The sequence below is a fragment of the Ictidomys tridecemlineatus genome, chromosome 10 (genome assembly GCF_052094955.1).
Source record: "Ictidomys tridecemlineatus isolate mIctTri1 chromosome 10, mIctTri1.hap1, whole genome shotgun sequence".
NCBI classification, from domain to species: Eukaryota; Metazoa; Chordata; class Mammalia; order Rodentia; family Sciuridae; genus Ictidomys; species Ictidomys tridecemlineatus.
The window spans coordinates 116,179,426-116,200,527 of record NC_135486.1 but is presented as its reverse complement, the minus strand read 5'-3'; the positions used below and the strand labels follow the sequence as shown (position 1 = coordinate 116,200,527).

The following is a 21,102-nucleotide window of genomic DNA, read 5'->3' as shown; positions in this document are numbered from 1 at the left end:
TTAGAGTTACACAGGCTCATCTGAACCATTTCCTTATATATAAACCAGGTATAATAATTGCTATTATGGAGAATTATTGTGAGACTGAAGGGAGAATTTATGTTACACCTGCATACAGTAAGTCCTAAATAAGTGGAACTTTTGCACAGAAAGGCCGGCTTCTCTGCTCTGCTCTTTGGACTAAACGTCTTTTTTATCAGGGACCTGGTTCTAGCTCTGTGAAGCTGCAGGTATATGACCAGAAAAAGATCCTGGATCTTCCTGAGGGGTCAGCAGAGTTGGCTATCAGAGCTGAGTGGGTGTGGGGCAACCCAGGCCTGGCCAGAGAAGGGAAGGCGAGTGGGTGAGGGGTAGGTCTGAGTCCAGCCTCTCCCTGAGCTGGAGGACCACCACCCACTTGCTTCTGAAGGGCAAAGTGCATGGAAGCTCAGCTCCGTGCCCACCTCCGACTTCTCTGCAGACTCCCCAGCCCCCCACCACCAGAATGCCAGACAAGAGAGAGAGAGAAGATGTTCTGAAGCCCAGATTAGAGAACAAGTAGAGAACAAGTCAAGCCCTACTCAGAGCCTCGGTGATCACAGCTCTGGGGAGCTCAGCCTCAGATCTGAAAGGCTGTGTCTGCATGCCGCACCCACAGTGTGAATGGGGCCAGGAAACACAAGGTTCGCCTGGGAGTCAGATCCAGAAAGCTCTGGAATAGGAAAGATGACACCAGGACTTCATAAAGATGTCCTGTATGGCTGGTACAGTGGCACACGCCTGTAATCTCAGCTGCTCAGGAGGCTGAGGCAGGAGGATCACAAGTTCAAAGCCAGCCTCAGCAAAAATGAGGTGCTAAGCAACCCAGTGAGACCCTGTCTCTGAATAAAAATACAAAAGAGTCCTTATATAGTTATAAAAAGATATGAGCTGCCTGACTTTTGCATGTCACTTTAGTTTGTTAGAGCCACCGTGACAAAGGAGCACAGACTGGCTGACTTCAACAGAAATTTATTTCCTCAAAGTTCTAGAAGCTGGGAGCCACAGATCAAGGTATTGGCAATATTGGTTCCTGGTGAGGCCTCTCCCTGTCTTGGTCAAGGCCATCTTCTCCCTCTGCCCACAGGGCCTTGCCTCTGTGTGTCTGTCCTGATATTTCCTCTTTTTAAGGATACCAGTCTTCTTATGAGACCCACTCTAATGACCTAATTTTAACTTAATTTCCTCTTTGAAGACTCTGTTTCTAATAGAGTCTATTCTGAGGTTCTGGGGGTTAGGAGTTCAACCTCTGATGTGGCAGGTGGTGGGACACGACTCAACCCATCCCATACATAGAGCTCAGGCTTCTTTGTTCACTGTTGAATAAAAACCTTCCAAATATATAAAACTTAACTTCTCTAAGGGAGAGATTTCTTCACCCTTTTCCTCTGCTTTCATCCTATTTCAGCTGTTCAATCAACAAAAGTCTCACATTTTAAAAATACCTTAACAATTTTGACATTTGGAAGGGTTCAATGCCTTAGCGAGCTCTCAGATTTGCCCAGCTTGATAGGATCTTGTTTTTCAGAGAAAAGCAGCCTCCTTGGCTCTTAGTCACAGCTGGCCTTCCGGCACATCCTTTCTAGCATTTGAATACTTCCAAGTGGTGGGAGGGGATGTCTTTTATATACTGGGACATTTTGAGTGATCTCGTTCTAAAGACATTCCTCTTTACAAATGACTGAGCTACCTGACTTTTTTTTCTTCCAGAAATAGATGATGTTGCATCAAAATTACATTCCAAAAAAAGTTGATCTGCCACATATCAAGAGAGGTGATGGTGCCTAGGGAAATGGCTGTGGACTGAGAGTCAGAGACCTAGGAGGGCTTCCTTACTGGCTAGTAAAACTTGAGAGAATAACCTAACCATTTGATCATGTTGTGTCCTTTGAAAAATGAGAAGCTGAATTAAGGAAGGACCTTTGATCACTTCCTGCTATAAAATTCTAAGATTTTAAAATAAAACACACAACTTTCATTACACGGACATCTTCCTAACTTATACACCCAGTGAAGAGTATTCCATTAAACTCTGAACTCAATTCAAGCAAAATTGCCCAGCCAATACCCATCTGAAGTAATCCCTAATGATGTAAAATTGCAGCCCATGGAAATGACCAGATTCACAGGGCATGAATGAGCTCCAGTGGTGTCAGACTTAGCAGATACAGTTGACCACAAGACTTCCTCTTGGATTTGTCTTATTCTATTTTGTGTTGCTGTAACATACCTGAGGCTCAGTATTTTATAAAGTAAAAGAGGTTTATTGAGCTCACAGTCTTGGTGAGGGTCTTCTGATATGGCGATGCTATCACATGACAGGTATTTGGGTCACATGTCAAGAGAGTAGGGAGGGGCCACTATCTTGTAATAATAACCCTCTCTCAAGGGAACTAACTCACTATTGCAAGACCTAACTGCCTCTGCCAGACCATCATTCACGTCAGGTTGATGAAGGTGACTTAGGAACAAAGCACCAAGCAGCCCACACTCGAAGCCAGTGAAAGAAACACCAATCAGGCACCAAGGAACCACCTGTCAATCAGAGGAGTCTCCTGGCCAATCCTGGATCTTAGCCAGCCCCACCACTAACAACAACAACAACAACTCCAGTGGGACAGTGACTCTAAAAACCCCTTTTCTTGTCCCAATCCCTCCCTTCCTGCCCTAAGCCCAATAAAAATTCCAGTCTGGTCAAGTCCCCAAGTGGTTTCTTCTTAGACCCTCTTCTTATTCTCTCAATAAAGCCTTTCAGCAGCCTTTTTAAATCTTCCTCTTTTTGGTGGCTGCCATTGCCTGACCTACAGTTCATCCCTTTACAAAGGTGGTCTTGACCCAGACACCTCCCACCAGGCCCCACCTTTAAGAGTTCCACACCTTTCAGGGCAGCTCCACGGAGAACCAGCACATGGACCTCCGGGGGACAAATTAAATGTGAGCCACAACAGTATTCAAGATACATTCTTCTGACTTTTCCCTCAAGCTTCTTCAGTGTCCTATGGAATTCTGAACCTGCAAAGTTCCATGTTCTCCTCTATCACTTCTTAGATTTCATCAGTACGTATTGAAGATGCCCTGGTATGGAAGAAACCCTCCTACAAGTCGAAATATGAAACCAGGTATGAAATGGCATTCCAAAATGACAGGGACTAAGAGAGTCTGAGAGGCAGAAGATAACAAGGCACACTCAAAATCTTAGTCCTTGAAACTAATCTTTGATACAAATGCTCTGATGCTTAATAAACTTCTAGTGTCCCCAGAAAACTTCTCCAAACTCATTTCTTCACTATGGATTCTCTGGTAGCTAGTAAGAGGTGAGCTTGAGAGTTGAAAGTTCTTTCACATTCTTCACATTCCTAAGGGTTTTTTCCAATATGAATTCTCAGATGATAGATTAGGCTGGATCATCAACTGGAGTCTTTTCTGCATGCCTTTCACATATAAGTTTTCTTCTTCAGTAGGAAATTAAAAAATTTTTTTAGTTGTCAACGGAGCTTTATTTTATTTATTGATATGTGGTGCTGAGAATCAAACCCAGAGCCTCACACGTGCTAGGCAAGCGTTCTACCACTGAGCCACAACCCCAGTCCCAGTAGAAACTTTTTAATGATGAGAGGGGGCTAAACTTTCTCCAAACCATTTCCTGCATGCTTTGAAGCAATATTTTTGGGGGGTCCCCAGGTATTGAACTCAAGGACACTTGACCACTGAGCCACATCCCCAGCCCTATTTTGTGTTTTATTTTGAAACAGGGTTTTATTGAGTTGCTTAGTGCCTTACAGTTGCTGAGGCTGACTTGAACTCACAATTCTCCTGTCTCAGCCTCCCAAGCTGCTGGGATTGCAGGCAAGGATCACCGGGCCCGGCTATTGCACTAATATTTTTTTCCAGTATAAATTATTTGGTGCTGAGTAAGTTTTATGCTTTCTCAGAATGTATTTCCGCAGAGGCTACATCTGTGTGGTTTCTCTCCTGTATGCGTGACCACTGTCCCGTCCGGCAGGACACATCAATGTGGGCAGCCAGCGAACCTAGATGGGGAGGAATGAAGGGACAAGAGATGCGAAAGGTGACAGCAAGACAAAAGTTCTGATCAAGCTGCAAACTTTTATTGTTCACACAGGGGTATTTATATGCTGGGGATGGGGAAGCTCTCTAATCAGCAATTGCTGGGTGGGTATTCATATGCTAGGGATGGGGAAGGTCTCTGCAATTGCTGGATGTGGGTGGTAAAACTGCCAGCTGCAAGATGTCTGATGATCCTGATAACCACAGGATGTTCCAGGGAGATAGGTAGCTACAGGATGCCTTCAGGACAGAATGTCTCCCAGGGGGCTGTCAGGCTAATCTTTGAAGGAGAATTTCCTTCTAGTTCCCGACCATAAGTTGCTCCAGATCTAAGCACCAGGTGGACTCCTCCAACAAACATCATACCCACAGGGCCTCTCCCCACCGTGAATTCTCTGGTTCCTTAGTAGCCATGGTAGTTAGCTTTTTGTTGCTGTGATCAAAATACCTGACAAGAACAATATAGAGGAAGAGAAGCTTATTGGGAGCTCACAGCTTTAAAGGTTTCGTCCAGGATTGTCAGGTTCTATTGCTCGGGGGCCCACGGTGAGGCAGAAGATCATGACAGAAGGACACAGTGGAGGAAAGCTGCTCAACTCAGCTGGGAAGCAGAGAGAAAGGGAGGAGCCATGGATAAAATATGATCCCCAAGGGCACAGGCACGTGCCAGTGATCTACTTTCTCTAACCACACCCCCTCCTGTCTGCTGTCACCACCCAGTAGTCGATTCAAATTGTTAATCCATAAATGGATTAATCCACTGATGAGGTTACAACTCTTATAATCTAATCACTTCACCTCTGAACACTCACCTGACACATGAGCTCTTTGGAGAATCTTAAAGATCCAAACCATAACAAGTTCTGCCCGAGGATTTCTTCACCTCTTTTACAGTCATCTGGTTTTTCTCTAGTGTAAATCCCTTGATTAATGTTGAAAAAAGTATAAAAATTAAATGAAAGATTTCCTGTACTCAAATGTTATCTCTCTGATATGATATACTGAATGAGTTTTTATTTCCTTGAAAGTTCTTCCACATTCTTATGTGATTTATATAATGTCCTTCAAAGTTTGGACTCTGGTTAAAGGTTTTCCCACGTTTATCACCTCCATAGAATTTTGCTACCTCAAACATTCCTATGTCTGATAGGATCTGAATTTCCCTGAACTGCTTTCCCACATTCCTTACATTCACATGGCTTTGCTCTGATGTGGATTCTCTGTTGTATAAGATGTAAAAGTTTTCCCATGCTCATTACATTTAAGGATTTTTTATATCCAGCATGAATCCTATGTTGTATTCTGAATGTAGCTAAATACCTGGGGTTTTTCCTTTTCCAAAAAAACTGTCTGATGTATAATAATCATTGAACTCAATTTCTCCCACAAAATTTCTCCAATGCTGCTCCAAATTGTTTCGCCAATCACAGACATGCCCAGACTCAGCCATGGCTGTGTGGACAACATCCCAGAAACATCATCTCAATGCAGGAATGGGTGATTTCACTTCTGTAAGAAACACAAGTCAGCATCTGGTTCTCACTTCCACTCTCACATGCAGAAAAATGTAAATATCATCAAGGCCTGTTTGTTTAAATCAACTTGTCATCACTGTGACCAAAAGACCTGACAAGAACAATGTAAAGGAGGAAAATTTATTTTGGCTCGAAGTTTCAGAGGTTTAGTTCACAGACAGCTGACTCCATAGCTCTGGGCCCAAGGTGATGCAGAACATTATGGAAGGATATGGTGGGAAAAAGCAGCTCAGGACATGGTAATAGGAAGCAGAGAGAGCTCGCTTACCAGGAACCAAAACATGAACCCTAAAGGAATGCCCCAATGACCTACCTCCTCCAGCCACACTCTATGTGTCTACAGTTGCCACCCAGTTAAGCCATTGCAATGGATTAATCCACTGATTAAGTTCCAACTCATAATCTAACCATTGCACCTCTGAACATTCTTGCATTGTCTCACTCAAGAGGTTTTGGGAGACACTTCATAGTCAAACCACAACACCATTCAAGGAAAAGGAAAAATACTGATTAGATATCCATGGAGTTTTAGATACAAGCTTAACTGTTTTTGTGTGTCAATGCAGTAAGTATTCATCTCTGATATTTAAGCAACTTTACTCAGAGTGAACAACAGAAAAAATTTATGAGTTGAACATAAATAGATGAAAGGACATCCTTTTGTGAAAATAGCAACAAATTTTCTAGTTGACAAATATGCTTGACGTGAATATTCTTGTGGTGGTGCTATGCTTATTTTACTGTGTACCTGTTTATCGATGGCATCTAGTTAGGGCTTTCTTCAGGATGACTTTGAAACAACTGACTAAAATTGGCTGCCTCAGATACTTAGGAACTTGGAGTGAGGACACTATGAAAAAAAAAAAAGTGGGAGAGGACCAGTGGAAGTTATAGAATAGCTACACAGAAGTGCTTTAGGGATGGGGATCTGGTTGGAAGTGGGTGACGCTGGCTAGGTTGTGTATCTTGGAGCCTTGTCTGCGTGCTACATTTCAAATTTTAAGAAGACTATCATGTGATTTCTTAGGGTGGTTTTGGGGAGGGAGGCTAATGGAGATCATGGGGAGCTAATCCTCAGAGGCCATTCCCGATGCTGCCACATTCTGCATCATCACAATGATAATTTAAATTCTGGTTCAGAAGCAAAACATTCAATAAGAGTAGCTTTTCCTTTCTTATAAAAGCAAAGTAGGGGAATTAATTTAGTATTATTAGTAGCTTTAGACATTCAAAACTATACATAAAGCCACAAAATCTGTCAGTGATACCATCAAAGACAATGAACATAATTGGATCTTCACTATTAGCTTATAGATTTCTTTCTGCCCTGTAGATCTTTTGGAGGCAGATAGCAAGAATGCTGTCCTTAACTGAGCTAAGTCAACCCTAGACTTATTTTTTTTCTGCCAATAATCAGCACGTATTGAAAAAATAGGTGAACGAGTGAGTGAATACACTGCTCTCTCTTGCGTGGCTTATATTCACACTTGGTAAAAACATTGCTGAATTAGTTGGAGTTTAAGGGGGGAAAGTGAGAAACAAAATAAAATGGGCTGTGCTAACAGCTATTTGAGTTCCAGCCACTCAGGCTCAGGGGCAGCAATGGAAGGAATCACCTCTTTTACCCACCCTGCTCAGGAAAGCACCCCTTTATTAGCACTTGACCACAAGAAGTGAGCTGTTAGGGTTTGTCATTCTTCTGGCTGTCAGTCACAAAGCCAAGCAGAAAGAAAACAATGGAGCCAAAGGTGTAGAGCAGGAAGGAAGACCCAGCGGAAGTGAAGGAAAGAGAAACAGGAAGTTCAGGAGCAACACCAAGAGCCCAGGTCACATAGAACCCTGTCTAGTAGGATGTTAGATCATCCCACGTGGCACAAAACAACAAAAAATCAGTCAGATTTTGTGTTGCTGTGACAAAATACTCGATTATATCAGTTTATTTTTTTTTTCGATCATATCAGTTCAGAGGAGGAAAAGTTTATCTGGGGCTCACGGTTTCCGAGGTCTCAGTCCATAGATAACCAACTTCATTGCTCTGGGCCCAAGGTGAGATGGCAGAAGAGCCCAGTGAGAGAAAGCTGCTCCCCGCCCCTCCCCAACCCCCGTGACAGCAGGAAGCAGAGAGAGAGGGAAAGGGGAAAGGGCCACAGGGAAGATGCTGGCTTCCAGGGCCTTCTCCCAGGGACCTACTTCCTCCTGCCTATAGGTACCACCCAGTCAGTCCCTTCAAACTAGAAGATGCTGATTAGATCATAGTTCTTTTAATCAAATGATTTTATCCTGAATATTCCTGCACTAACAGGAACTTTTGAGAGACACCTCATATCCAAACCATAACACTCTGCCCCTGGCCCCCGAAAGCTTATATCCATCTTTCAATGCAAAATTAATTTAGTTCCTCTCTAGGAGCCACATAGTCTTAACAGTTTAAGTATTGCCCAAGTCCAAAGTCTCCTTTGAGACCTGAGACAAATTCTTGGTTGTGAACTCCTAAAAAAATTCAAAAGCAAGTTACATATGTCCAATATACAGTGGCACAGAGTGAACATCCCCAACCCCAAATGAAGGAACCGGGGTACAGGAAGAAGAAGTGAAGCCAAAGCAAGACCAAAACTCAGCTGGACAACACAGGTCCCAGAATTCTCTGCCTAACTTCTTCTACAGCAGCTAGGACACATGACTGAGAGATGTCACTTCCAAAGGGTTGGGCAGGTCTGCTCCTTTAACCTTGCTGGTTTCAGTACACATAGGCTCTAGCCCAGCTCTCTCTGTACCCAGCAGCTTCTCTCAGCAAACAGTCCACATTGCTGGCCTCTCTTAATTCCTGTGGTCTCATTCTTACTTTGGCTTCACTTTTGTAGCTTCATGCATTGCCCTCTCAGGGGCAGTGCTCAGGGACTCTGACTCTGCTACATTCTGCCTGAACTCCCTGGCCTGCCTTTGAAATCTCAGAGGAAGCCTCAATGACCCCTTAACCCCAGGATCCTGAGTTCCTGTAGAACCAGCACCATGTGGTCAACATCAAGGTCTACTGCCAGTTCACGGGAATACCTGGTTCCCTGGGATCATAGCTGCAGTGGCCTCTGAGTGCCTGCAGAGTTCAGCACGGCAAAACAAACTTCCTAAGTGCCCCCTCTGAAAGCAGGACCCAACCATTATCTTTTCTGAAAAGAATTTTCTCTTCTATACCTTGGTGTCTATAGTAGGTATAGTCTTGCAAGTCCTTGAGATGCCCTCAATTCATCTTTCCTATTGTCCTGTGCAAATAACTTAGCATCTTTTTAGTGGCTATAATATTTTTCAACAAGCACACCTTTCTTGGTCCCAGCTTTACACGTGTTTTTCTAACCAAACTTCACATTTTTAAAAATCAAACTTTAGCGCTCCATTTTCTGCTCCCAGTTCTTACAGTAAACTTGGCTAAAAGCTACCAGCAATATCCATGCCACTGAATGAATGTGTGACTCCTTGAAATTTCCTCCACCAGAGTAACTAATAAATTCAGCCTCACACAAAGTCTCAGGATGTGGGCAAAATAGAAACAAGTTCTCTGTCAGAATATAACATGGTGGCCTCTATTCCAATTCCCAAGAGTCCTCAACTCCCTCTGAAACCACATATGCACAATCCACATTCCTATTGGCATTCGGGTCTTCTGAGCTCTCACTAGAGTCACCCATTAAGCTGTGCTTACAACACCTTAAAGCTTTTCCAGCTTGCATCTCTAGAATTTTCAAAATTCTTACAAATCAGTTCTGAACAACATGGTCAGATTAGACGTAGCAAAAACCCCACTACTGGACACAAATTTTGTTTCAGTAAGCTTTTGTGTTGCTGTGACCAAAACACCCACCAAGAACAACTTAGAGGAGGAACAGTGTATTTGGGGCTCACAGTTTCAGAGGTCTCAATCCATAGATGGCAATTCTGTTGCTCTGGGGCCAAGGTAGGGAAGCTCATTAATGGCTGAAGGGCCTAGTAGGGAGGAATCTGCTCCCCTCATGGCAGCAAGGAAGAAAAGAAGATAGGGACATCTAAGGGCTTCATGGAAGATGCACCCTCCCAGGGTATAACCCAGTGACCCCTCTCCTCCAGCCACCCACATGCCTCTAGTTACCAGCCAGTTGGTCCATTCAAACTAGGATGGACTAATTAGGTTATAGCTCTCATAATCTAATAATTTCATCTCTAAATATTCCTGTATTAACAGGAACTTTTGGGAGACACCTCATAACCAAACCATAATACCAGGCAAGAGGGAAAAAAGAATAAAAGTTATAGAAAAGCTTATTTAACTGAAAAGAAATAGAACATTAACTGTGATGTCAAAGACAGCCCTGATTATTCACTCTATTACCTTCTTATAACAGTTGAAAATGATATGTGAATTCAAATATATCCTCCTTTATGTGCCAGTGTGTTCCTAAGAATCATGTTGTAAAGGAATGCATAGTTTTCCAATTAGTAAACTTGCATTCCAGACCAGAGACAGAAACATCATAAATCATGGCTTTAAATTATAGAATAGGAGCTGGGGTTGTGGCTCAGCAGTAGAGTGCTCACCTAGCATGTGCAACACCCTGGATTCAATCCTCAGCACCACATAGGGATAGGTGAATAAAATAAAGGTATTGTGTCCAACTACAACTAAAAAATATTTAAAAACAAAATAATAGTACACCACAAAAGAAAAGAATCAGGCCTCATACCATGATCAGATAGAAACTTGCCTGTTAGCCCTAAGGGCTGAAGGCTGGAGAGTCTCCTTATCTCTATGCAACATCTATGTATTATGACAGAAGTCAGCACTCTCCAGAACAGCATTCTGCTCGGCCTGCTCCTATCACTTTTGTTTTTAACTTAAACTTGGAAAAGTGAATATATGAGAGTCTTGGAAGCCCATATTTATATAAAGGCCCAGAAATTTGCTATGCAGATAGGTCTTCAGAACTGGAATGAACATTCTTTTCCTAACATCTTTAAACTGTGCATTACAGTAACCCAGAAATGGGAAAGCATTCAGAGGAACAGAAAGATTGATGCTCACGGAACAATGATTAGGAGTGTGGTGGTCTACCTAACCTCCGTGGGAGACACAAGATATGCAATTATATACGTGTGTGTGTGTGTGTGTGTGTGTCCTCCGTGGGAGACACAAGATATGCAATTATATACGTATGTGTGTGTGTGTGTGTGTGTGTGTGTGTGTGTGTGTGTGAGATTTTTGTTCACCCACCACCCACTTTGAGAATCTGATGAAAGCTCTTTCCAACTCCTGGGCTCACCTCGCTCCGCCCCTCCGCCAAATCCTGCGCGCTAACTGGCTAACAGGGGCCCCGCGCCCTGCCCCAAGCTCCATTAGGCCCCGCCTTCTCGCGGAGGGCGGCTAATACGCAGACGCAGACTTAGGCGCCTAGGTCCTCCGCGCAACGCTCTGGGTCCTCCAGACCACCGAGCCCTCTTCCTAGAGCAGCCCCTTGGGGGACACCCTTCCTCTCCTCCCTCTCTCGCTCCCTTGGGAGCCAAGTGGACTGCCACCCGGAAGTGCAGGCATCCCGGGATACCTAGTTTCCGTTTTGGAAAGCCTACCGTTACTCTTTCATTCACCCAACAGACTCTGCCCGGGGGCATGTCCTTTGGCAGGGGGACCCACGAGGCGCAGTGCCTGTCCGCACCCAGGGCTGCACTCCGGGGCGCAGGACGCTGTGCCTCGGCGGAGCTGGGGGCGGGCGGACGGGAGAACGCGTTCCCGGAGGCTGACGGCCCGGTCTAGCGAGGCCGCCATGTGGGCCTGCGGGGGTTGGCAGAGGGGCGCCTCCGCCTCGCAGAGTCTCGCGGGGCCGGGAGATTCTGAGTCGAAGCAGCTGACGCTGGAAAGGTAAGCAGGGCCATCCTGAAGGGCTCCGTGTGCATGGGGGACATTAAACAGGGTCCCGAGTTGCCCCGACGGCGCAGTAAGGAGGACGTAGCGGCTCTTGATTTCCCCGGGGAAACGCAGCTGGCGGCCAGGCCGGGTTGAGGGTTTGCAGGCCGGCGGTCCGGGTGCTGAGAGGAGGCGGGAACGGCCTGAGAGACGGGTGTTCCTGAGCAATCTTCTGTCTTCCCCACGACGTAGCTTCCATGAGAGCAAAGACCTTATCTGCGTAGCATCTCTCTTATCTAGCATTTAGGAGAATGCCCGGCACATAGTAGGTCCTTTGTTGGATGGATGGATGAATGAACGAGCGAATGAATGAAGTTGCACTTCAGATTCCAACTGGGAAGCAGAGGAGACAGATTTCTGAAAATCGGAAGAACACAAATAGTGGATCCTGGTGAGTGGGAGTTCGGTGAGCTCTGCTGTTGGTCCGCCTGCCCAGCAGGCAGAACAGGCCCCAACTGCTGGAGGAATCCAGGGAGGGGTCCAGAGCCCAGAATGTGCAAATACCAAAACAAGTAGCAGTTCTAGGTTTTGGTCTCACCAACTGAAATGTCAACTTCCCACGTGACTCAATTTGAAAAGCACATACCTGTTCTGTTTTGTTTAGAATCTTCCCACCTAACTGCATGGAGTCTGTATGACTGGGATTTTAAGGCTGCACATTTTCCATTATATTGATGATCATTTAATAAAATCATTCCCTGGCATCTTTATTGTTTGTTTACCCTATCAGAGATTGAAGGAATCATCATCTTCATGTCTTCCTTTTCCTCTTTTTTTTCCCACTGATTATTTTCAGAAAGAAATAGATGGTTTAGCCAAATATTACGTCTTACTTATAGCTCTTGCTGTGTACCTCATTGCTTTCCAAAGTGTTAATAATGGCAGCAGCAATGTCTGTATACCCAACAATTATGAGTTGAGTATTTCCTGGTTCTAGGTAGGAACTGAGCTGGGCTGTGGACATGGAGCTGCCCTCATGTGGCTTCCATTCTGGGGCAGGAGACCAGCTTTACTCTCCTTCTCACACTAGTACATAGTTACACACTGAGAAAGAGTGGGAAGGAAAAATACAAGCCTTCTTCCAAGAGGCTGAAATCTGTCTTGTAACAATTTCAGCAGAACTAGTTGTAGTAGGGGTTCGGGGTGATAGCCCTAGTGTAAATCTGCAGAAATTGCAAATGTAGACCTAAATTTTTTACAGATGAATAACTAGAATATAATCAAGAACCTGTCCTGACCTTTCCTCCTACTTTTTCTTTTCTTTCTTTCTTCATTTTATTTTATTTTAGGTACCAGGGATTGAACCAGGGGCGCTTTAACCACTGAGCCACATCCTCAGCCCTTTTTTGTATTTTATTTAGAGACATGCTCTCACTGAGTTGCTTAGGGCCTCAGCCTCCTGAGCCATTGGGAATATAGGCATACACCATTGCACCCAAATACTTTTTCTTTAACCGATCTTTCCTCTCTGAGTACACAGCCCCATCTCTTTCTCTTACCTGAAAAGGCAGCGGGAGTCTAATACACAGAAGGACTGAGGGTCAAATCCCAGTCTCTGCACTTCTAGCTCAATGACAGCAGATGACAGAGCTTAGCCTTAGTTTCCTAATGGGACAAGAATAGTGCCTTCCTGGGTGTGGATTTTGGTCACAAGTCATGTGTGGGCATTCCATTATGTGGGAAAAAATACACAGCAAAATAGGGTCTCTGGCACCCAAGCCTGTACCAGACGACTCACAGACACATAGTGCTGGCCAAGCAAGGACTGTGCCCACTACAGTGAGTGAAAAGGTAGGCCTGGCCACATTGTGGTCTCACAGGAGACCTCTCCTGTCGCGATGCCAGTGCAGGCCTCCCCCAGGAGGGGCCACTGAGCTGAGAACGTGGGATAGAGCGGAAGTTCACTAAGTCACCCACTTGGGCACCACCTCTTTGTGAGCCCCCTGCATTAATTCATAAGCAGATCCTTCTCTCCCTCCTGAATAGACTTCCTCACCCCTGTGACTTTTGCTGTGACCAAGTTCTTGCCTGGGCCACTCAGAAAGGGTCCTGTTCATGGCCTGCTCTCATTCTGGCCCCTACAGCTTTTTTGCCCCGCCTACCTGCAGGAACCTTTTGGTGGCTCATTGGACTCCCTCCCTTCAAAGGCTCTGTGCTTTCCTATCAGATGGAAAATTTCATGCCAGTTCCTGAGCAGGGCCTACAGGCCTCCCGCCATCCCCCATGCTGCTTCTCTGCCACCCTTTCCTCTGCTCACCCTTCCCCGTCAAGCTGGCTCCCTGGTTGGCCTCAAACAACTCTTGGGTGCTTCTACCTCATGGCTCTTGCCCTCGCTGTCGGCTGCGTGGAATGTTCTTCCATTTACCTGCGTGGCTCATTCATGTCAGGACTCTGCTCCATCCCGCCCCACAGCAGGCTCCACTGGGCGCTCCTCCATCACCTTGTTCTTTTAGCACATTCAGTTCCCGCCATTGCTAGGTTTAAATAGTGTCTCTGCTCTCAAAACACTTCTGAGCCCCAGCAGTTCTCCAGTTGTCCGAAGACACCATCTGAGTATCCTACAATTCAGTCCCCACACTGTCTACCTGGCGTTAGCCTCCCATTCACAAAGAGTTCAGTCCCAGAAAACTGTCACCCCTTCACATGCCAGTGGCGAGTTCCAGGTTTGCTACCTGTGAGTTCTGACTGTAACTATTAGTGGGAGTTCCCATAACCTCCTCCACAGGGTTGATAATTTGCTATAATTGCTCACAAAACTCAGGGACACACTTTACTTACTATTTCCAGATTATTATAAAAGATATAGTTTAGTTAGCAGCTAAATGGGAGAGACGCACAGGGTCGGAGGTTGGGGTACAGTGTGGTGTGCGAGGCCACCGTGCCTCTAGCATGTCCATGTCATCTCCAGCCCAGAGACTCTCTGAACCCTGGAGTGGAGGGACTTTTGTGGAGGTGTCATATTGTAGGTGTGATAAATTATTAACTCAGTGTCCAGGCGCCCTCCTCCCCTAGAGGTTTGTGGGACAGATCGTTCCAAGCTTTTAATAGTGTTTTGCTCTTTCAGTGAGCAGCTCCCTCACTAGAGCTACCCAGGACCCATCCAGGAATCATCTCCTTAGAACAAAAGATGTTCCTGTTACTCAGGAAGCTCCAAGGCACTTAGGAGCTCTGTGTGAGATGCTCTTATTACCCCAGGAGAACACAGGAAATCACAGGGACTTGGAGCTGCCTCAAGAATTGGGGCAGAGACCAAATATATATATATATTTCTCATTTTGTCACAGTGTTTTTATTTATTTATTCTTTAACTTTCCTGTTTTCACTGAGAGATTGAAGGAATCATCTTCATGTCTTCCTTTTCCTCTTTTTTTCCCCCACTGATTATTTTCTCTGAAAATAATCAGTGGGAAAAAAAAGAGTTGGCTATATGAGATCAAACGGGAATTTTATCGGTACTGCTCTATATAATTAAACTGTGCGTGACACATAGGAGAGGCTCAGTGTTGATTAATAAGTGAGCCATATAAGGAAGGAAGGGGACAGACGTTTTTGATAGCAGGCTCTTCATGTGCAGGGCCTGCAGCCCCTGGGAGTTTCAGAACTGAAAGAAGGCCTGTGGGGCAGAGTAAGGCCAGGGAGTGGTCATGATGGATGAGGCAGAAGATGGTGACCAGCCAAAAGAGTCTTGTAGGCTGTTACAAAATTTTGGCCTTTCTTCTAAGGACAAAGAGAAGCCATTAAAAGGTTTCATGTAGATTGAGAACTGTTATGATCCTCTGACTAGTGGGTGGTGAATTGATGGCAATGGGCAGATGACAGGAGGGGACCAGTGAGGTAGTTGTTGGAGTCATCCAGGCAGAGGTGGTGATGGGAGCTGGTTGAAGAAGATGGAGAGACATAATTGGATGTAAAACAAACTGGGACTGCTTCCTCTCCCCATGATCAAAAGTAGCCAGCAACGGGCTGGGGTTGTAGCTCAGCGGTAGAGCACTAGCCTAGCATGTGTGAGGCCCTGGGTTTGATCCTCAGCACCACATAAAAATAAATAAATAAAATAAAGTCATTGTGTCCAACTACACCTAAAAAATAAAAATAAAAAAGAATAATTAAAAAAAATAGTAGCCAGCTCCGCTAACTACACTGAAAAAAGACGCAAACTCACTTCGGATCTCTTCAGGGGCACAAATTGAACCAACCAACTAAGGCATTCTTTTTCCCTCTGTGCCAAGGGTGCAACAAATACAGAGATGAGTAAAGGAAACAGCTCCCGGGCCTTTCCAGCCCTGTCTTGTCAGTGGTGGCCTCCTGTCTTCAGTCCTGTTTGGGTTCTTCTGCTCCATCTCGAGTGTATCTTGGTGTCCTCTCCACTTGCCCCAATGCCCAGCCAAGGTCAGGTGCTGAATTTTCTCAAGTATTATGCTAGTGGTCCTCAGGGAGCCAATTTCCAAACCTGAGGTTTTCCCCTAAGTTTATTTGAGCTCATGATGTCAAAATCGTGGACATCTCTGTGGCGTCCTAGCCAAGTAGGAAAGAAGAGAAAACATCTATTGCCTACATGACTCAAAAGACCACCATAAGAATTAAAAGAAAAAATAGTAAAGGGACTTTGCAAACATGCAAGGTGTGCGGACAGTACCCCACTGTGCTTGCACTGCCTCTTCACTGTTGTTTGCTTTATTTTGTAGTTATCCAGCACATATTTATTGCACGTTCCCTGTGGGCCTGTGCTAGGTGCTAGAGAGAAGATAAGAGTCTCTGCCCTCATGGAATTATTCCACCGTGTTCTAGAGCCCTGTGGGTCAGATGAGAAGAATGGGAAGTCTCTAACTACCCATCAGTGCACAGAACAGGACAGCCTGAAGACTTAGCAGCATTTGGTCTTGCTTCTCTGCTAAACTTCTTACTGCCTGTGACCTCATGTGGCAGGCTTTCCGCCTCAGGCACACCCAGAGGATGGTTTACCCAAATAATATTTGAAAGTTGGACCCTGCAAGGAATGGGACAATAGCTTTTCTTTAAGTTCCCATTGGTAGTGTTTGCTGTAACTGTGGACCCAGCCGCTGGGCGTAGATTGACAGATTCAGGTCCTGGTCCTCTTGCGTTATAAGAACCAGCAGCGGCCCTAGGACCCTAGTCCTAGTTGTGACTCTGTTGCGGGCGGTGAAGTCACCTACCTCCAGAGTCCTAGGTTTAGTTATACATACATGTATACATGTGTGTGCATATGTACTTATAATCCGGGCGCCCTACTACTGAGTTCCAGCCCCAGTCCTTTTTATTTTTTAATTTGAGACGGTCTCGCTCTGAGGTACTCGCTGATTTGCCGAGGCTGGCCTGGTGCTTGCAATTCGGCCTCTGGCGGCCCCCCTCGGCCCGACAGCGCGAGATGGGGCCGAGGGGGCGGGGCCTCCCCCTTTCGGGTGCCGCATCCGCCGGACACCGGAAGTGCCTCTCCGCCCCTGCCACTAGACCATGGAGACTGTGGCACAGTAGAGTCCGGTGTGAGGATTGTGGGGGCAGTGGCCATGGAGGCCGTGCTGAACGAGCTGGTGTCTGTGGATGATCTAATGGTGAGGCCTGGACCCCAGGAAGGCAAAGGGGAAAGTCGGAGGGCGGGTCCTGAGGAGAATAGGGAAAGGGATAAACCCTCTCCCCACCCCCGCGTCGCCGAAGGAACCGAACTACGGCTCCCGGCAGCCTCTGCGGCGCCCGGCTCCTACCCCAAAGCGCTGTTTGTCCCGGAGGCTGATGGGAGTGGTAGTTCTTGGGTCTCCTCACATCAGACGTAGGGCCTGGAGTCTTGACGATGGAAAGGGTGACGGGTTCTGGGTTCGTGCGGAGTTGTAGCTCAGGATGCTCCTTCCGTTGCCAGGGCATACAACTTTTAACCTTGAATCCCGCATGGTGCTAAGTTCACAGCGTGCCAGGTCTCACTCTTCGTAGCTCTAGGAGATAAGCGCTGGTTTTAACCTTGTCTTGCAAATAGGATAAGGTCCAGACCCAGTAGGGTGGGGCAGTGAGGCCAGCAGCCTCGGGCTGAGACCGCGTAGGCTGTTGTTGAGCAGTTGGGACAGTGTGTTTACTGTTCAGCCACTTTGGGTCAGCTGCTCCTGGAGCGGTGCCTGGATCTGCCACCAGGTGGCATCTCCACTAGATACCAGTAGGGGGAGGGCGGAAGAAGGGGCCCTTCGTCCAAGGAGGTCGTCCACCAGCCCAGGGAGCACAGTACTTGGATCATGGGTTGGGGGTGGCAGAAGCTGGGGTGCTGGGTACCAGGACCTGTGAGGGCAAAGACAGGAATGGAGTGTGACTGGGACATGGACAGCAGGTCTAGATAGAGTGTGCTTGCACCCTTGGTTTTTAAACGATTCCTCTCCTCTCCTACGGCAGAAGTTTGAAAAGAAATTTCAGTCTGAGAAGGCGGCAGGCTCAGTGTCCAAAAGCACGCAGTTTGAGTATGCCTGGTGCCTGGTGCGGAGCAAGTACAATGAGGACATCCGGAAAGGCATTGCACTACTCGAGGGTGAGGCTCTGGGCCGCCGTCGCTGTTCTCTGCTGCATGGGGGCCAGCCTTGTCTGCTGCCATTGGCCTGGTTCGCCTCCTTTGTCCAAGCACTGAGATCCTTTCCCATCAGGGGACCCTTACCTTACAGTACAGTCACTTCATAGTAATTCCCAGCAGACTCGCTGTAGCAAAGGGCTGCACAGTTGGCCCTCCATATCTGCAGGTTCCACATCATAGATTCATTCAGATAAAACATTTGATATAAAACAAAACAACAAAAATATTTACTAAAGTGTACAGACCTTTTTTACTTGCTGTTATTCCCAAAACAAAACAGTATACCAATTGCTAATGTAGCATTTGTATTGTGTTAAATATCATAAGTAACCTAGAGAGAATTTAAAGCACGCAGGAGGATGTGTAGGTTTTATGCAAATCTTACAATTTACTTAAGAAACTTTAGCATCTGTGGGTTTGGGAATCTGATAGGACTCCTGGAACCAATCTGCCAAGAATAACAAGGGACAGCTCTACCAGTAAAGGATGCTTGTTGTAGATCTGTAAAACTAAGAGTTTTAATGCAAATACCATCACTCTACATTGTCTGTTTCACAATTCAGATTTTTCAGGTTTACCCCACACTAGGGCACAAAGGTAGAAGTGGTCTCTGGCCATTGCTTGTGTAGTTGAGGAGACATTAGGCACTTGAAATTTTAAGCACCTGCAGAACTACTTAGTGACAGCTCCTGATACTTGAGAACAGCCACGCTCAGTCCCCTGGGAAGTCACTGAATTGGGAAGTAATCAGGTGGGTTTTTCCAGGGAAGTGAGTTAAGGAGGAGGGAATACAGACTCCTCCCCACCACACACACAGGAATTGAATCCAGGAGCACTTTACCACTGAGCTGCATCCCTAGCCCTTTTTATTTTTCATTTCATTTAACGACCTGGCTAAGTTGCTTAGGGCCTCACTAAGTTGCTGAGGCTGACTTTGCCTCCTAAATTGCTGGGATTACAGGTGTGTGTCACCACACCCAGCTTTATTTTACTTTTATTTTTATTTTGAGGCAGGGTCTCACTAAATTCCTTAGGGCCTTGCTAAGTTGCTGAGGCTGGCCTTGAATTTGTGATCCTCACGCCTCAGCCTCGGAGTCGCCTTAGTCTCGGAGTCGTTGAGATCACAGGTGTGTGCCTCCACACCCATCTGTGCAAACATTTGTTTTTAACAATAATTGGGCAGCAGGTAATGGCATTGAAAACAACGGGTGCCTGAGCTAAGTAGAGCTTCCTTTTGACTTCCTGTCCTTAGGTTCCTGTGGTTCACTCCAGGGGACCATAGTGACTATAATATTGATTCCAGGATGTCCGTCATTGGGATGTTGTGGCAGCCTCTGCTCATGGTGCCCCAGAGCTCTGACTGGGAAGCTGAGAGTGACAGTAGCTGACATGGAGGCCCAGGACAGAGACCTTCCTGGGACCTTAGAGGGATCTGGAGTGTGGCAGGGTCTGTGGGATGTGGTATTAGGAAAAGAAAGAAGCCGTTTTTTCACCCTCTTTTTTTCTCCCTTTCCCAGAACTACTGCCCAAAGGGAGCAAAGAGGAGCAGCGGGATTATGTCTTCTACTTGGCTGTGGGGAACTACCGGCTCAAGGTGAGCCGCCTTTCTGCCCCAGGGTAGAGCCCTGGGCCTCAGAGAGGCTGAAAAAGGCAGTAGGCTGGGGGTGGTGTGAGGTCTCTGGTGCAAGTTGATACCAGGACTGTTTCAGAGGGAAGGTGAGAGAGGATCAGGGTGCCAAGGGTGTGGGGACACAGTGACGTCAAGATTGGGGTGTAGCCTCAGGCTTGGGCTGTTATCTCCCCTGGCTTATCACCCCAACACAGTTGGGGTTATTTGTGGACTCTACTCCATCAGGTGGGGCTGGAGGGAGGACAGGGGAGGTTCAGGCAGGGCTGGGGGCGAGAGAAAGAAAGACCCTTCCTGGCAGGAGGGGTCCTGGAGCCCCAGGGTGCAGGTGACTTGCTGTTCATTTCCCCTGAGTGCAGGAGTATGAGAAGGCCCTGAGGTACGTGCGCGGGCTGCTGCAGACAGAGCCCCAGAACAGCCAGGCCAGGGAGCTGGAACGGCTCATCGACAAGGCCATGAAGAAAGGTGAACGCCTCGCCCCGGGTTAAGTCCTCGTCCTTCCCAGGGCCCCATGGAGTATCCATAAAGGAGCCCCTCCAAGCAATCACTCCCTAGAAGGCCCCTGTCTCCTGCCCTGGAGCTCATAGCCTTTGACTCTGTCGGGAGGCATGGGTCTTCTGTGGAGCAGCGGGACCAGGGCGGTCCTGGCCAGGGTCCCTGTGGGCTATCAAGCTCTGACGGCCTCCCTTCTCCTTCTCCGTTCCCTAGATGGACTAGTGGGCATGGCCATCGTTGGAGGCATGGCCCTGGGCGTGGCAGGACTGGCTGGACTCATCGGGCTGGCCGTGTCCAAGTCCAAATCCTGAAGGAGAGCACGCCTGCTCCTCTGCCCAGGGCACTCGGGAACTATGGTGGACACTCAGAGCAGGGCCCCGCCATCCTTATGGGCCTTCCTATTCTTCCCTCGCATCCTCATCATTGTCCTCTGCGGCCTTCAACCTCTGTCTCCCCAGACCTGTTGTGTAGCCCCAAGTCATGTGCCAAGTGTGAGTGTAAATAAAGCTGGGCTGTGGCTTGGGAACTTCCTTGCCTGTGTCGGGGGGTGGCACTGTGCATAGGTGGGCTCACCCCTGGCCCTTTCCTGCCCAGCGCCCTCTTGTTCCTGCCCTCCAGGCCAATGTGGGGGTCTCCTTTGTCCACGGAGCAGCCCAGTCCACACCCTTCCTTCCTCCCCTTCCCCAAAGCCGTGTCCTTGAGCAGCAGCAGACAGCACAGGACATGGCCTTTCCATGGCCCAGAATCCTGGGAGAAAGCAGCCATCAGCGGGAAGGGCATCCAAGGCGAGGCTGGGATTTACGGCTCCGTCTCCTCTGACCCACTCAGCTGCCTCGCAGCACGTGGACTTTTCCACTGCGGCCCTTGGGCTTCC

General features: G+C 47.0%; 1 protein-coding gene and 2 long non-coding RNA genes across 3 annotated transcripts; 2 read left to right on the top strand and 1 right to left on the bottom strand.

The window, feature by feature from the left end:
* Nucleotides 1-4,105: 4,105 nt before the first annotated feature.
* Nucleotides 4,106-11,537, bottom strand: LOC120887672 (uncharacterized). Its single transcript, XR_013426870.1, has 2 exons — nucleotides 4,899-11,537; nucleotides 4,106-4,534 (listed from the first exon to the last, which is right to left on the bottom strand). It is a non-coding gene; the product is annotated as an uncharacterized LOC120887672 (long non-coding RNA).
* A 258-nt stretch (nucleotides 11,538-11,795) lies between these two features.
* LOC120887671 (uncharacterized) lies at nucleotides 11,796-12,248 on the top strand. The gene is made up of 2 exons (XR_005730997.2): nucleotides 11,796-11,935; nucleotides 12,149-12,248. It is a non-coding gene; the product is annotated as an uncharacterized LOC120887671 (long non-coding RNA).
* Nucleotides 12,249-16,956: 4,708 nt separating this feature from the next.
* Nucleotides 16,957-20,754, top strand: Fis1 (fission, mitochondrial 1). Its single transcript, XM_005328492.5, has 5 exons — nucleotides 16,957-17,114; nucleotides 17,935-18,067; nucleotides 19,624-19,700; nucleotides 20,093-20,198; nucleotides 20,442-20,754. The coding sequence occupies exons 1-5, from the start codon at nucleotides 17,070-17,072 to the stop codon at nucleotides 20,537-20,539; spliced, it is 459 nt and encodes a 152-aa protein (XP_005328549.1). The 5' UTR covers nucleotides 16,957-17,069; the 3' UTR covers nucleotides 20,540-20,754.
* The last annotated feature ends 348 nt before the right edge of the window (nucleotides 20,755-21,102 follow it).